Below are 16754 nucleotides of genomic sequence, written 5' to 3'. Positions count from 1 at the left end.
TTTAGTAGTATTGGTGGTGTATAATACTTCACCATTGTAATGCAGGCGGCATGTTATGTTCTCCCAAGGATGTTTATGGTATTATTGTCTTAGTATTGCAGGTGATGTGTAATTCTCTCATCCTAAGTTTTTATGATTCTATTATCATCTTAGTAAAATAGGTGATGTCAGATGCTCCCCACCCAAGGTTTTGGGTGATGTTTTCTTTGTAGCAACACAGATAGCTTGCAGTGCTCCCCTTCCAGGGTTTTTTTTTAAGGTGCTGTTACCATCATGATAATGCAGGCAGTATGCAGTGCTCCCCTCCCAAAGTTTTGTATGGTATATTTTCATCATTGTAATGCAGATTAGTATGCTATTTGTGATTCTCCCTTCGCAAATTTCCTGTGGTAACATTGTTTTAATAGTACAGGTGACCTGTAATGTTCCTTTCCCAAAGTTTTCTTTGGCAAGTTCCTCACATTGATTCAAGTAGCATCCAATGCTCCCCTTCCAAGGTTTTTACAAGGTTAGCATCAAAGTGATGCAGGTGGTGTGTGATGCTCCCTTCCAAGGGTTTTATTTGATGGTTTTATAGAAACACAGGTGGCATTTGAAGCTTCCCTCCAAAGGTCTTCTGTGGGGGCATTTTAGAAATAGGAGGCCTGCGATGCTCCCATCCTAAGGTTTTCTATGGTTACTTTGTGGTTTACAGTACTCCTTTTGACAAATTTTTTTTATGATTGCCTTATTTTTGTGACAGGTGGAGTGCAACACTCCTCTCTCAGGAGTGCATCAGTTGTTGATAATTATCCTTCTGTGATGTCTGGCAGTAGACATCAGTACTGCATTTGACATTGTCTTCCAGCAGATCCTTGCAAAAGAGAACCTTAACTCTACCCTCGGAAACAATGACCAAAAGTGGTTGACCAATTTCATAGCCTGCCACCTTGCCAGAGTCACTCACAATGCCTTCATCTCAAAATCTCATTATCTCTGTTGTTCATTTTTACAAGGGAGCAGTTCTTTCTGTAACCCTTTTCAGTCTATTCCTACACGGCCTTCGATTATCTCTGTTCCTTCTTTTGGAAAATTAAAAACGAGAGGGGAGGATTTCCAGCCCCTTGCTTTCTCCCCTTTTAGTTGCCTTCTAAGACAAATAGGGAATACGTGGGAAGTATTCTTTCTTCCCAATCCCCAGGGATATACATGTATACACATGTTTATTACTATTATTGATATTGTAATTATTTTTGAGTATTTTTAAATGGGGAGGATTGGAGGGAGTGATTTGTTATCAGTACCTGGTGGTGGACATAGCTGGAGATGGAACCATGGGGGAGGGAGAGGAAGCTAAGGGCTTGGGTGCATTATTGAAACATGGAAGGAGGCAGAATGGCTATGATTGAATGTACAGCAGTTCCTACAAAGTTGTATGGATGTATGCTGTGGTTCTTGAAAGCAAAAGAACAAGAAGAGGATTGACTAGTAGGAAATTTAATGTCAGAATAGAATTGTTAGAGATTTGTGTGGTGATAAGCACAGTATGATTGAAATAGGTGGTCAGGGTGTGATGAAATAATTTTGATCTTTGAATGGGTTGAGGGAAGATGGACTAAGAGGATCTGTGCACTGTAGTCATTGGAGTAGGAGGAAAGGGGAGGATGAGTGTGAAGATTGGAAGGATAGAGTGAAAGAGGCTTTGAGGTATCAGGACCTGAAGATTCATTTGGGCAAGAGGTTAGAATAAACTGGATACAAGTTTATAGGGTTTGCCACGCTGCTAGTGATCTGGACCAATAAATGTAAAGTGGTCAAGGTAAGCCATGGAATACTCTGTGGGCTTGGCTGTGAATTTGTGTATTATTGTTGAAAGCTAGAGAGTGAATGTGTCCAAAAATGTCAGTGTTCGTCTGTTCCTGTCGTACCTCACTAAGGCAGGAAAAGCTGTGCTGAATAAAGAAAATTGATATTTCTTAATTTTACCTATAGACTGATGATAGTTATGGTAGTACTATGATTTTCCATAATATTATTTGCATATTTTTCATTCAAATTTGATAGTTATACATGTATATAAAAAAGCTAATGTGTCGTTTACAAATAAAGATTGTCGGAAAGTGTTGCTTCAGATTTGTTGAAGAATATTCTCATTATGCATAACTAGATTGAACTGAATTCTTCTTATTGATAAGGTAGAACTTCTTAGAAGATTAATTGAAGTTCATATGATATACTAAGTATTTATATACTAGCTATTCATGTAAACTGTGATTTGTCTGTGGAGCTAAAAAATCTTTGGGAGATGATGATGGAGTTTGAAAGGAAGACTGTTTCATAGTTTACTGGTATAGCATAATGTATGATTATTTGTGCTTAAGGTATATGGTCTCAAAATGTACAATTCTTACTTTGATTTATAGAAATGCTCTCAGTGTGTATTGATAGAAAAAAACATAAATTAAGTGATAAGAGTTTCCACTATATAAGTTTGAAAGATGTTTAGTTTTCCCGTCATTGCTCATACTTTACAAATTACTGTTTGGAAGGAGTGAAATCCTACTAGTCTCTCTCATCATTTCTGCTTACCGGCTAGCTCTGTAGCCCCTTCTGATCCATAGGGCGCAATTCGCCCTGTTTAAGATATATATCCCCCTTTAATTGTTTCTTGTTCTCTCTCATTGATAGAATTTAGTTATAGGATAGATCATTTGCAACCATTATTGCTGTCGTTATTGCATATGTCTATATGATACTGCTGTTTATTTTGTGAATATTTTTGCCTGGTTTAGAATATTTATGGTCAGTAGACTCGTGAATGTGTATGTCTGGATATTTAGTATAACTGCATAATTTTTGTCTGTTTAGTTTTTATTGTATAATTTTCATTGGAGACCTTTTTGCACCAGAAATAAAAAAAGTGTTTATTTTGCTGTGACATTTTACAATACACAAAAAAGAATTTAATATATAAAGAAATTTGGATGATTTGATGTACCCCACTAACCGGTGTTCATTATAAGGCATTTAAGAATATCAACTGTAACTTGAAACATTACAAACATGTCAGTCAAGATATCATATTCTGACTGCATACAGAATACATAAAAATTTAAAATTATATATATATATATGTATATATATATATATATATATATATATATATATATATATATATATATATATATATATATATATATATATATACACCTTACTACTACCGTAAAACATTAAAGCAGTAGATGCTTTTTTTACTTTTTTCATAGGGTTAAGTTTTATTGTTATATTGATCCTTTCGCATAGATATATTGATATTCTGGGGACATAAGTATTTGGTCAAAGTGAATTAATATGACGACCTTCCAAGACTGCACTTAGTTATTCGTATCCGTTATATGTATCATGTGACCTTATCGACCCTTTTAATACACTTAGTCCCTCTTCCCCTACAATGCTTCCCCCCAGGATGATGGTGATGTGGATGATGATGATGATGATGATGATGATGAGGATGAGGATGTTGTAAGTAATTAACTGAATTATCAGTGTATTTATGTTAGTTTGTCCTTTTCATTGTCAGTTCGTAGAGTACGAATATTTTCACTCCCATTTTCTGTTTAATTGTACCTGTTTATTATTATTATTTATTTATTTATATATCATACATAATCGCTGTTTCCTGCGTCAGCGAGGTAGCGCTAGGAAACAGACAAAGAATGGCCCATTCACTCATATACACATATTGATACATACATGCCCATGTACGTTCATATACATACACATATGCAGACATATATACTTACACATGTACATATACTTGTTTGCCTTCATCCATTCCTGTCGCTACTCCACCCTACAGGAAAACACCATCGTTGTCCTCTGCTTCAACAAGGTAGCACCAAGAAAACAGACAAAAAAGGCCACATTCTTTCACACTCAGTCTCTAGCTGTCATGTATAATGCACCGAAACCACAGCTATTATTATTATTATTATTATTATTATTACTATTATTATTATTATTATTATTATTATTATTATTATTATTATTATTATTATTGGCGTTATTGTCATTAACTCCCCATCTGCTTCACCTTTGTTGATAGATGTACGTATGGTTTTAGTTGCATCTTGTTCATGTTATCTAGTATTCCACTTGATTTCTCATTTGGTATCTGGTTTGTCACTCCAATTTATCCATATTGCTGTTTCATTTCCCTGTATTGTGGATGACCCATTTTTGCCCTATTGGAATCTCAGTTCCGTTGTGTATATTGATATATTGGCACACACCATAAAGGAAGATTGAAAACATTTTACTTGACAAAGTGTCCTCTTGTGAAATAGCCTTAGCATGACAAATATTTACAGTAGTTGATATATCTTTAAATGTGATGAGTTATATGGCATGGAATTTTTCCTTTGATTAATTTATAATTTTCAGTGTAAGACAAAAGTGTCAAGGCTTCACTTCTAAGTAAGTAATGTCATATTTGCCTGCTTAATTGTTTGACAAAATTAGTAGTGTATGCAGCATCTCTGAATTATGTTGCTTGATACTGGAGTACAAGATGGACCAATTTAAGATGTCCAGTGGATGGTTCATGAATGATGCATTAGTTCCAGATGTTCCTTCATTTGTCTTTGTTGTGATCTTGGACAGTTATACTTACAAAATTACTAAGGATATAGGGATTTGATCCAGATAGATTACTTGGCTCCATATTAATTTTTTTCCATGAAGTGATGGCAGAAGTGGTCATCAGATCATGAAAGTAAGATATGCCCATAGAATAAAATGTTTGTGCCTTTGCTTAACAAATCACAAGGTTAGCAGTGTCATTGTTGTTAGAACTTATCACTTGCCCACATTGCAAAATAGTTATATTGTTAGAGAATATATATATCCCAGTATCTTAAAATTAATTCTGGTGTTGGAGGATCTTAAGTAATGTGAATACATGTCTTGGTCACTGTAATACTTGGAACTTATAGAAAATTGCAGTATTATGAACTACTTAGAACTTTATGAATATACTATGTATTGGTAGCATTTCCAAATGAGGTAGTAATGATGAGCAGTGTACAGTTTAGAAATTGTTTTATTTATGAGAATGAGGATTAAATAACTAATTTGATACTTCTGTTCTTGAATAGGGATTAAGATATATAGAATTTTTGCATGAGTAGGACACTTGTAAGAGGAATGTATTACTCCTACTTTCTAATATACACCTTATTGAGTCTGGCTATGAAGATGAGTCTAATCTGTGACCTTTGCCAAAAAAATTACAGGAAAGTGCATCATGAATAGTTTGTATTGACACTTTACAAACTTTTGTTTGCGTGACTGAAGACCTCCAACTTTCTGGATAGCAGTGAAGAGAGAACTACACTAAGAACAGTGTTTAGTGAGTTTTCATATTTCTGGATTAGGGATGAGACCGGAATTTATTTTAATACCTTTATCATGTTTTAAGCCATGTATGACAGACAACCTTAGGAACCTCTTTGTGGGGCTGCTACAGCTTCAAGGCTTCATAACAAACAGGAACAGGGAAGTGAAGGACTCCTTTGGAGTAGGAGGTTCCTTGATGAAACTATACCCCCTTTTCGTGTTTTGTTAGTGACTCAGCCTTGCCAAAGGTGGCTTTTCACTTCTGATGTAACCACTTCCAGGTGGAGTCCAGAAACATGTCTATGTTTATGTACACCTTGCCCTCCTGTTCCAGGACCCCATAATATTGGGGCTCCTATAGCACTCAGGAAGCTGGTCACATACACTGGGCAGGACTGCAACTCGAGAAGTGTGTTGTTATGTGTGTGGTCCTATGTCAGGTGAGCACAGGACAGATGAGTAGTGGGTGCTCAGTATGTTTTGCCTGTGTTTTGATTATTGGGAGTGGGAGATTTATGATGATGGTTTTTTATGTGTGAAATGGGAGTTAGCTTTTATTTCTTCTTGGGGTTTTTGTGGCTGGTTATGGTATGATTTAGATGGGAGTGGTGTATTTCTGTTGCAAAGAACTGTGTGCTGATCATTTCAAGGTGAGATTGTATTGGAAGTATTTTTGTTTTTCTGTTATATGGTGAATGTTCGTTGTTGCTTGGTGATTGTTTTGACAACTCTGTTTAGTGGGGTTTGCTGCTTTCTGTTTACTTTTGAGAGGGATAATGACCAGGCAGGTAAGGCATTAGTTTGTACTTTGTATAATATCAGTTACCTAACTCCAGGACCACTTTCTCAGTCATCCAGGTGCTCCCACAGCTTCAAGGCTGCATTTTGCTCATTAGCAGGGACAGGATGGATTCCTTTGAAACAAAAAGTTCTTTGAAGGGACTATTCTCTGTTTTAAGAACTGATAAAGATGCATCCTCACGGATGACCTTTGACTTTTAGTGTAACCCAAAACAGGCAAAGTTTGGTAACACCTACTGTGTATTTATTAGTAAGAATTACATGATTGAGAGAGCTAAAGAGAAAAGTCTAGGAACACCTGCATATTTAGTAGTAAGAAGTACATGATTGAGAGCTGAAGAGTATGTGCTGAAATTGCTTGGATATATGGAGAGGATAAGTGAGAAGCTGAGAGAGTATATGTGTCAGGAGCAGAAGGGACGTGGAGAAGGGTGAGACCAAATTGGAGTTGTCAGGATTAGGTGAGAGATGCATTGAGTTGTCAGGGCTGAAATTTGCTGAAGAGCTTGTAGTGTGTGTAAGAGAAAGTGGATAGCAGCTATGTGATAGTGGTGTGCAGGGGGTAATGTACTGTTGGTGGGTTGAACCAGGACTTGAGAAGTTATCAGTTTATTTCTTTATTTATTTGTGGCTTTACCTTACTACATGGGAAATGATGAACGAGTATGAACTGGTGGGGTGTCTGGTTATTACTTGGTTGAGGCAAGCATGAGGCTTTGTAGAGGCAACAGGAAAAAAAGGAAATCATATAGGTGGAAAGAGGATTGTGCTTGTGAATTTGCAAAAGAGGCTTGTGTGAAGAGATACTATGAGAGATTAGGGTAAACTGGCAAAGGTTTAATGAATCTAGGGGAGTGGACGAGGAAAGGGAGGTAGTTAAGGAAGCAGTGTTGCCATGTGTGAGTGGTGTGTGGCTTGTGGGATAGGTGAGAAAGGGTAGTGAGTGGTTCATTGAGGAAGTTCAGTTGGTGAGAGAAAAGATTGTTGCAAGTAATTGCGAGATATACAGGAGAAAGTGGCAAGAGGTCAGTAGGGTGTGGGAGGCTCAGCTGGTATCGGCAAATGTCAGGGAGAATGAGAAAATGTTTTGGAAACAGGTTAATGGTGTGAGTGTGCCATCCATAGCTTACCCCCTACAGACTGCTGTATGATCTACCTTAACCATTTCATATGCCCTGGCTCATCCCATTGAAAGCATGTTCCCCAGTACTGTATACCACATCAGTTGATTCTGTTCTGCGCTTGCCTTGCCCTGAGTCTTCAGGCTTTTGTTTGCTAAAGCCTCCCTCAGTTCACCCTTCCCCCTGTTTCTTAGTCTCCTTCCCATGCTCCCTCTATATCTGATGCATAGATCCCTTAAGTATGTCTTCACTTTGATTTGTACAAAGAAATTGTTTCCTATTGGCAGTAGACTTGGAAGATTTTAAGACTTTGCCATTGGAATCATAAGTTGCATTTAGTGTAATATGAGAAGCCATAAATATCTTAGACCCAAAATTGCCCTTGGAAGCTGTGGACTATTCTGTGGGGAAATTTAAATAGGGCTTAGATAAGTATCTCTAAAGTGTGCCAGACCTGCCAGGATGTGGAATGCAGCTCCTGAGAACCTGAATTATGCTAAGAACAACACAACAGCTTAGTCTAAGACCAAGCTGTGGGATAAAAGACCTCCTAATACGTTGTGCACTGCAAGTATGGTAACGGCTTAGGATGTGTACGAGTGATTTCAGGGGCTATACGCACTTAATGCATTCCATGAAAATTGGGAACGGAATTAATGATAGATAGAAAGGTACATGTAAACATACATACATTATATATATATATATATATATATATATATATATATATATATATATATATATATATATATATATATATCTTTCTTTTCTTTCTTTCAAACTATTCGCCATTTCCCGCATTAGCGAGGTAGCGTTAAGAACAGAGGCCTGGGCCTTTGAGGGAATACCCTCACCTGGCCCAATTCTCTGTTCCTTCTTTTGGAAAATTAAAAAAAATGAGAGGGGAGGATTTCCAGCCCCCCACTCCCTCCCCTTTTAGTCGCCTTCTACGACACGCAGGGAATACGTGGGAAGTATTCTTTCTCCCCTATCCCCAGGGAATATATATATATATATATATATATTTTTTTTTTTTATTATACTTTGTCGCTGTCTCCCGCGTTTGCGAGGTAGCGCAAGGAAACAGACGAAAGAAATGGCCCAACCCACCCCCATACACATGTATATACATACATCCACACATGCAAATATACATACCTACACAGCTTTCCATGGTTTACCCCAGACGCTTCACATGCCTTGATTCAATCCACTGACAGCACGTCAACCCTGGTATACCACATTGATCCAATTCACTCTATTCCTTGCCCTCCTTTCAACCTCCTGCATGTTCAGGCCCCGATCACACAAAATCTTTTTCACTCCATCTTTCCACCTCCAATTTGGTCTCCCACTTCTCGTTCCCTCCACCTCCGACACATATATCCTCTTGGTCAATCTTTCCTCACTCATTCTCTCCATGTGCCCAAACCATTTCAAAACACCCTCTTCTGCTCTCTCAACCACGCTCTTTTTATTTCCACACATCTCTCTTACCCTTACGTTACTTACTCGATCAAACCACCTCACACCACACATTGTCCTCAAACATCTCATTTCCAGCACATCCATCCTCCTGTGCACAACTCTATCCATAGCCCACGCCTTGCAACCATACAACATTGTTGGAACCACTATTCCTTCAAACATACCCATTTTTGCTTTCTGAGATATTGTTCTCAACTTCCACACATTCTTCAAGGCTCCCAGGATTTTCGCCCCCTCCCCCACCCTATGATCCACTTCCGCTTCCATGGTTCCATGCGCTGCCAGATCCACTCCCAGATATCTAAAACACTTTACTTCCTCCAGTTTTGCTCCATTCAAACTCACCTCCCAATTGACTTGACCCTCAACCCTACTGTACCTAATAACCTTGCTCTTATTCACATTTACTCTTAACTTTCTTCTTTCACACACTTTACCAAACTCAGTCACCAGCTTCTGCAGTTTCTCACATGAATCAGCCACCAGCGCTGTATCATCAGCGAACAACAACTGACTCACTTCCCAAGCTCTCTCATCCCCAACAGACTTCATACTTGCCCCTCTTTCCAAAACTCTTGCATTTACCTCCCCAACAACCCCATCCATAAACAAATTAAACAACCATGGAGACATCACACACCCCTGCCGCAAACCTACATTTACTGAGAACCAATCTCTTTCCTCTCTTCCTACATGTACACATGCCTTACATCCTCGATAAAAACTTTTCACTGCTTCTAACAACTTGCCTCCCACACCATATATTCTTAATACCTTCCACAGAGCATCTCTTTCAACTCTTATCATGTGCCTTCTCCAGATCCATAAATGCTACATACAAATCCATTTGCTTTTCTAAGTATTTCTCACATACATTCTTCAAAGCAAACACCTGATCCACACATCCTCTACCACTTCTGAAACCACACTGTTCTTCCCTAATCTGATGCTCTGTACACTCCTTCACCCTCTCAATCAATACCCTCCCATATAATTTACCACGAATACTCAACAAACTTATACCTCTGTAATTTGAGCACTGACTCTTATCCCCTTTGCCTTTGTACAATGGCACTATGCATGCATTCCGCCAATCCTCAGGCACCTCACCATGAGTCATACATACATTAAATAACCTTACCAACCTGTCAATAATACAGTCACCCCCTTTTTTAATTAATTCCACTGCAATACCATCCAAACCTGCTGCCTTGATAGGGGATAGGGGATTAAGAATACTTCCCACGTATTCCCTGCGTGTCGTAGAAGGCGACTAAAAGGGGAGGGAGCGGGGGGCTGGAAATCCTCCCCTCTCGTTTTTTTTTAAATTTTCCAAAAGAAGGAACAGAGGGGGCCAGGTGAGGATATTCCAAAAAAGGCCCAGTCCTCTGTTCTTAACACTACCTCGCTGACGCGGGAAATGGCGAATAGTTTAAAAGAAAGAAAGAAGATATATATATATATATAAAAGAATATATATATATATATATATATATATATATATATATATATATATATATATTTTATTTATTCATTTATTTATTTTGCTTTGTCGCTGTCTCCCACGTTAGCGAGGTAGCGCAAGGAAACAGACGAAAGAATGGCCCAACCCACCCACATACACATGTGTATATACATACACGGCCACACACGCAAATATACATACCTGTACATCTCAATGTACATATATATATATACACACTCAGACATATACATATATACACACGTACATAGTTCATACTGTCTGCCTTTATATATTCCCATCGCCACCTCGCCACACATGGAATAACAACCCTCTCCCCCTCATGTGTGCGAGGTAGCGCTAGGAAAAGACAACAAAGGCCCCATTTGTTCACACTCAGTCTCTAGCTGTCATGTAATAATGCACCAAAACCACAGCTCCCTTTCCACATCCAGGCCCCACAGAACTTTCCATGGTTTACCCCAGACGCTTCACATGCCCTGGTTCAATCCATTGACAGCACGTTGACCCCGGTATACCACATCGTTCCAATTCACTCTATTCCTTGCACGCCTTTCACCCTCCTACATTTTCAGGCCCCGATCATGCATGTATGGATCTGAAGGTGGCATGTGATAAAGTTGATAGAGACTCTTTGTTGAAGGTCTTAAAAGTATATGGTGTGGGAGGTAAGCTGCCAGAAGCAGTGAAGAGTTTTTCCTGTAATGTGTGGCATGTGTATGAGTAGGAAGAGAGAAGCGTGATTGGTTCCCAATGGTTGTCGGTCTCCGGCAGGGATGTGTGATGTCCCGTTGGTGGTTTAATTCGTTTATGGATAGGGTGGTTAGGGAGGTGAATGCAAGAGTTTTGGAGAGTGGCGAATATGCAGACTGTTTGGGATGAGGGGTACTGGGAAGTGAGTCAGTTTTTGTTCATGATGATACAGCTCTGGTGGCTGATTCAAGTGAGAAACTGCAGAAGCTGGTGACTGAGTTTGGAAAAGTGTGTGAAAGGAGAAAGTTGAAAGTGAATATGAATTAGAGCAAGGTTATTAGGTTCATTAGGGTAAAGGGACAAGTAAATTGGGATGTGAGTTTGAATGGAGAAAAATTGGAGGAAGTGAAGTGTTTCAGATATCTGAGAGTGGGCTTAGCAGCAAATGGAACTATGGAAGTGAAAGCGAGTCACAGGGTGGGGGAGATGGCAAAGGTTCTGGGAGCGATGGAAAATGTGTGGAAGGAGGGAAGTTGTCTTGGAGAGCAACAATGGGTATGTTTGAAGGAATGTTAGTTCCAACAATATTATGTGGTTGCGAGGCATGGGCTGTAGATAGGGTTATATGGAGGAGGGTGAATGTGTTGGAAATGAAATGTTTGAGGCCAATATGTGATGTGAAGTGATTTGATCGAGTAGATAATGAAAGGGTAGAGAGATGAGTGGAAATGAGAAGAGTGGTTGAGAGAGCAGAAGAGGGTGTGTTGAAATGGTTTGGACATATGGAGAGAATGAGTGAGGAAACATTGACAAAGACAATATATATGTCAGAGGTGGAGGGAACAAGAAGTGTGGAACCAAATTGGAGTTGGAACGATGGAGTGAAAAAGATTTTGAGCAATCGGGGTCTGAACATACAGGAGGATGAGAGGCATGCAAGGAATAGAATGAATTGGGTGTACCGGGGTCAACTTGCTGTCATTGGACTGAACCAGGACATGTGAAAATTCTGGGATAAACCTTGGAAAAGTGTATGGGACTTGGATGTGGATAAGGATTTGTGGTTTTGGTGCATTACACATGACAGCTAGAGACTAAATGTGAACGAATGGGCCTTTTTTGCCCATTGTCCTGGTGCTACCTTGCTGAAGCAGGGGGTAACAATGCTGTTTCCTGTAAGACAAGGTAGTGACAGGAATGGATGAAGGCAAGCAAGTATGAATGTGTATGTGTCTGTATATGTGTATGTATGGGTATAAGAGTTATGTGTATATATGTTGTTAAGGATATTCAGAATTTTTTAAGTGTGATTAGACATCAGGCATGTTGGCAGATACAATGTTTTCTATAAATGAAGAGCTATAAGATTTTGCCTAATGTATTTCAGCACATATAATGATATATTTTCATTGGTCCACAGTATTCACGGCAGTCACAGATCACACAACCAGCAGCAGCTCCAGTCACAAGAAGCAAAGGTTGGTTAATTCATAGATTTTTTATGAAAAATCAGGGAATTGCTTAGGATAGTCTGTTATATACATGAAGAATAAAGAAATAGGAATTTAGATTATCATTAGTGTAATTTTTTTTAGTGACCTAAATTTTCTTTTCACACACACACTTTTGATTATTATTATTTATTATACTTTATTGCTGTTTCCCACATCACCGAGGTAGTACCAGGAAACAAAGAAAGAATGGCGCATCCACTCATATACACATTTATATACATAAATACCCATACACGCACATATACATTTTGATATATATACACACATGTACATATGCATACACATACACAGACATATACATATATAAACATGTACATATACTTACTTGCCTTCAGCCGCTCCTGGTGCTACCCCATACCATTGGAAACAGCATCACTACTCCTTGCTTCAGTGAGGTAGCACCAGGAAAACAGACAATTGGAGGTCTGTTTGTGAGGTCAAAAGTAATATGGAGTAATATCTTGTATGTAAGTTAGGCTATTTCAGAAAATGCATTCATGATCATGAAATGAATTTAAAGGCAAGATATTGAATAGAAATTCAGTTTTAGGGTATATCTTGTGTACAATAGATATGCACGGCATAGGAAACTTAAATGGTGTGGAAATAGTTCACATTGCCTTAAGGCAAAGTACATCAACTTTAAACATATTTAGTTTTAGTTATTCACAAAAGTAGAGCACTCTGTGTTTAGATGGTATTAGTGAAAAATAGAAGATATTCACAATGAAACCATCCTTGGTAGATAAGATGAAAAGCAAGATAAACTGGTAAGTTCCAAAAATGTCTTGAATATGGCCTTGGGAAAAATGAGGATTGTAAAAGATGTCCAGAGTTAGATTATTTGTGGTAGAACCTATGTTTTGCACATATATATTAAAGAAAGAAAAATTTATAAGTTTATTGTTTCAGATTTTAATCGACCTCGTCCCAGCTACCTCGTGAAAGCTCCCCAAAATGGAGAGGTACGATCAAATTTACAAAACAAGATTGGCCAGTCACCTGCTCGGTCCACAGAAAATATATCTTCATCAACTGTAAGCAAAGCATCTTCTGTCCCAGCCTGTGAGTTTTACATCTTCCCCTGTTCAGTAATGTTAGGGCTCTTGTAAATGTTTAAAATATTCATACAAGTTCATCTCAATTATAAAAGTGTTTGTATACCTCATAAGTATATATGGTGTTGCACAGAAGTTCATTTATTGTTTGAAACTTTGAATGCCATTCTTATGCAGCAGAAATTTCCCTTTTTCCAGAGAGAATAGTCATATACACATATATACATGCATGTACATATACATATCAACAGTATACCTATTAATTTTTTTCATACATATTCGCCATTTCACATGTTAGTAAGGTAGCATTAAGAACAGAGGACAGCCGTAGAGGAAATATTCTTACTTGGCCACCTTCTCTGTTCCTTTTTTAGAAAATTAAAAATGGGAGGGGAGGATTTCCTGCCCCCTGCTCCATCCCATTTTAGTAGCCTTTTACGACGTGCTGGGAGTACATGGGGTGTATTCTTTCTCCTCTATCCCTGGGATAATATAAAGTATAAGATGAATATGAATATATATGTATATATTTTATTTTCATTATACTTTGTCGCTGTCTCCCGCGTTAGCAGTGTAGCGTACGGAAACATGAAAGAATGGCCCAACCCACCCACATACACATGTATATACGCATATGCCCACACATAAACATATACATACCTATACATTTCAACATATACATACACAGACATATACATATATACACATTACATACTCATACTTGCTGCCTTCATCCATTTCCGTCGCCACCCTGTCACACATGAAATGGCACCCCTCCACCTCCCGTGCACACGTGAGGTAGTGCTAGGAAAAGACAACAAAGGCCACATTCGTTCACACTCAGTCTTTAGCTGTCATATGTAATGCACTGAAACCACAGCTCCCTTTCCACATCCAGGCCCCACAAAACTTTCTATGGTTTACCCCAGATGCTTCACATGCTTTGGTTCAATCCATTGACAGCACGTCGACCCTGTTATACCACATCGTTCCAATTCACCCCCTCCCCCACCCTGTGACTCACTTTCGCTTCCATGGTTCTATCCACTACTAAATCCACTCCCAGATATCTAAAACACTTCACTTCCTCCAGTTTTTCTCCATTCAAACTTACCTCCCAATTGACTTGTCCCTCAACCCTACTGAACCTGATAACCTTGCACTTATTCACATTTACTCTCAGCTTTCTTCTTTCACACACTTTACCAAACTTTAGTATATTTTGTCGCTGTCTCCTGCGTTTGCGAAGTAGCGCAAGAAAACAGATAAAAGAATAGCCCAACCCACCCACATAAACATGTATATACATACACGCTCATATACATACATGTACATTTCAGCATATACATATACATAAGTGTATAGACACATGTACATATTGATACTTGTTGCCTTCAGCAATGAGTGAGGAAAGGTTGATAGAGGATATATGTATCAGAGGTGGACTGAACAAGGATAACCAGGAGACCAAATTGGAGGTGGAAGGATGGAGTGAAAAAGTTTTTGAGCGATCAGGGCCTGAACATACAGGAGGGTGAGAGGCATGCAAGGAATAGAGTGAATTGGAACCATGTGGTATACTAGGGTTGACATGCTATCAATGGACTGAACCAGGGCATGTGAAATGTCTGAGGTAAACCATGGAAAGGTGTATGGGGCCTTGATGTGGATAGGGAGCTGTGGTTTGCATGACACATGTCAGCTAGAGACTAACTGTGAACGAATGAGGCCTTTTTTTTCTTTTCCTTGTGCTACTTCGCTAAAACGGGATAGCAATGCTGTATCCTGTGGGCAGGGTGTCGCCAGGAATGGATGATATGTATATGTGTGTGTGTGTGTTATGTAGCATTATGTAATCATTATCTATGATTACTTAAAAAGGTCTCCAAATGTGTGAAGTCTGTAATTATCATAAAATGAAAACATATGGGTAAACCACAGAAAGATCTGTAGGGGCTAGTTGTGGATTGGGGCTGTTGTTTCAAAGCATAACACTTAGCAGCTAGAGAGTGAATGTGAGTGAAAGAGGCTGTTCTGGATAAAGCCTTGCTATCGTGGTAAACAGTAAGCAAGTATGGAAAAGAGAAATGCATGAGAGTTCAGTAACTGTATCTTAGTGGTCGGGTGTTCGAAACGTTGTCAGAATCAGTTGGGTCAGCAACAGTAAGCCTACCAGCTGGTATACCAGTGGTTGTTGGACAAAGTTTAAATGTGTTCAGCACCAAATAAGGTAAGTATTCTTGATTTTCCTTTTTCTTTTTTAAACATATTCTTGAGATATCCAAGATTAAAGTTTTTTGTTTTTTTTCTCATTTTTTTTTATAAGCCCCAATATTGGAAACCCCACCAAAATTTTCGGAGCTCTGCTATCTGTCTAATTATCTGCCTGTGTCTGTGATGCCGTTTTTGTTCCAGGAACTCCCATCAAGTAGGTGACCATGGCAAAAGAATCTCCACTGATCCCTGTCCTTACATACCTCCCTCACAAACACCATTCCATGCATTACTATAACTTGTCTTTCCCTCCAGCACTCTTCCACTCTGTTTCCCCATGTCACAAAAGGTCTTCCTCTCACACCAAACCATCATATTGTACTATCATACACTTTTTTAAACTCCCTGTCTTGCAGTCTTTCTACATGCACCTCTCATGCCCCTCTCGAATAACTCATCCCCACAACCTAGATTCTTGACCTAGTTATTCGTCCCATATCCATTTTTTGGCTGCATAGGTCAGGATCGGGAAGGCCTGTGCTGTCCCTTAACACTTTCTTCACTTCCATACTTAAACATTTACTTTTCATTGTTCTTTTAAGGAACCTAGTGACTCTTCTCAACTGTACTCATCTCTCCCATATCTCTCCTTGCATATCATCAGCTTATCTAAGGTAGTTTCCAAATCCTTACCTTTTCAGTTTTTTATCTTTATCTCTGATGCCTGCTATATCTGGAAACTTTGCCTGGGGGATGGCTATGGCAAAAGAGTCTCCATAACTGGTGCACTCGTGTCACTTCTTATCCTTTAGTGCCTTACCCTCAACAGTCCACTGGTAGAGGGCAATCTGAAGGCTCCTCCCAGATGTTCCAACCTGATGTTCCTCTCTACATCTTCTACTTAATGTTTCTTCCTGTTTTTCCTGCCTGATGTTTCTATATATCATTTCTATAGATTGCTCCTACCATTTTGCCAAAAGGCAGGATTAGCACATACACTCACTGC

At 38.8% G+C, this 16754-nt stretch overlaps 1 protein-coding gene across 6 annotated transcripts in view; it reads left to right on the top strand.

Annotated features, from left to right (window-relative positions):
• LOC139764840 (kinesin-like protein KIF2A) overlaps window positions 1-16754 on the top strand; it is a 100648-nt gene that overhangs the window by 55781 nt on the left and 28113 nt on the right. For 3 of the 6 annotated variants that reach the window (XM_071691828.1, XM_071691824.1, XM_071691826.1), the window contains 3 exons: window positions 3445-3501; window positions 12383-12440; window positions 13389-13541. In XM_071691828.1, the coding sequence (XP_071547929.1) occupies window positions 3445-3501; window positions 12383-12440; window positions 13389-13541 (268 nt within the window). The remainder of the gene's footprint in view (window positions 1-3444; window positions 3502-12382; window positions 12441-13388; window positions 13542-16754) is intronic. The other 3 variants (XM_071691829.1, XM_071691825.1, XM_071691827.1) reach the window with 1 other exon arrangement.

The sequence above is a fragment of the Panulirus ornatus genome, chromosome 51, assembly GCF_036320965.1.
Source record: "Panulirus ornatus isolate Po-2019 chromosome 51, ASM3632096v1, whole genome shotgun sequence".
Lineage (NCBI taxonomy): Eukaryota > Metazoa > Arthropoda > Malacostraca > Decapoda > Palinuridae > Panulirus > Panulirus ornatus.
This window is presented reverse-complemented; position numbering and strand designations above follow the sequence as displayed.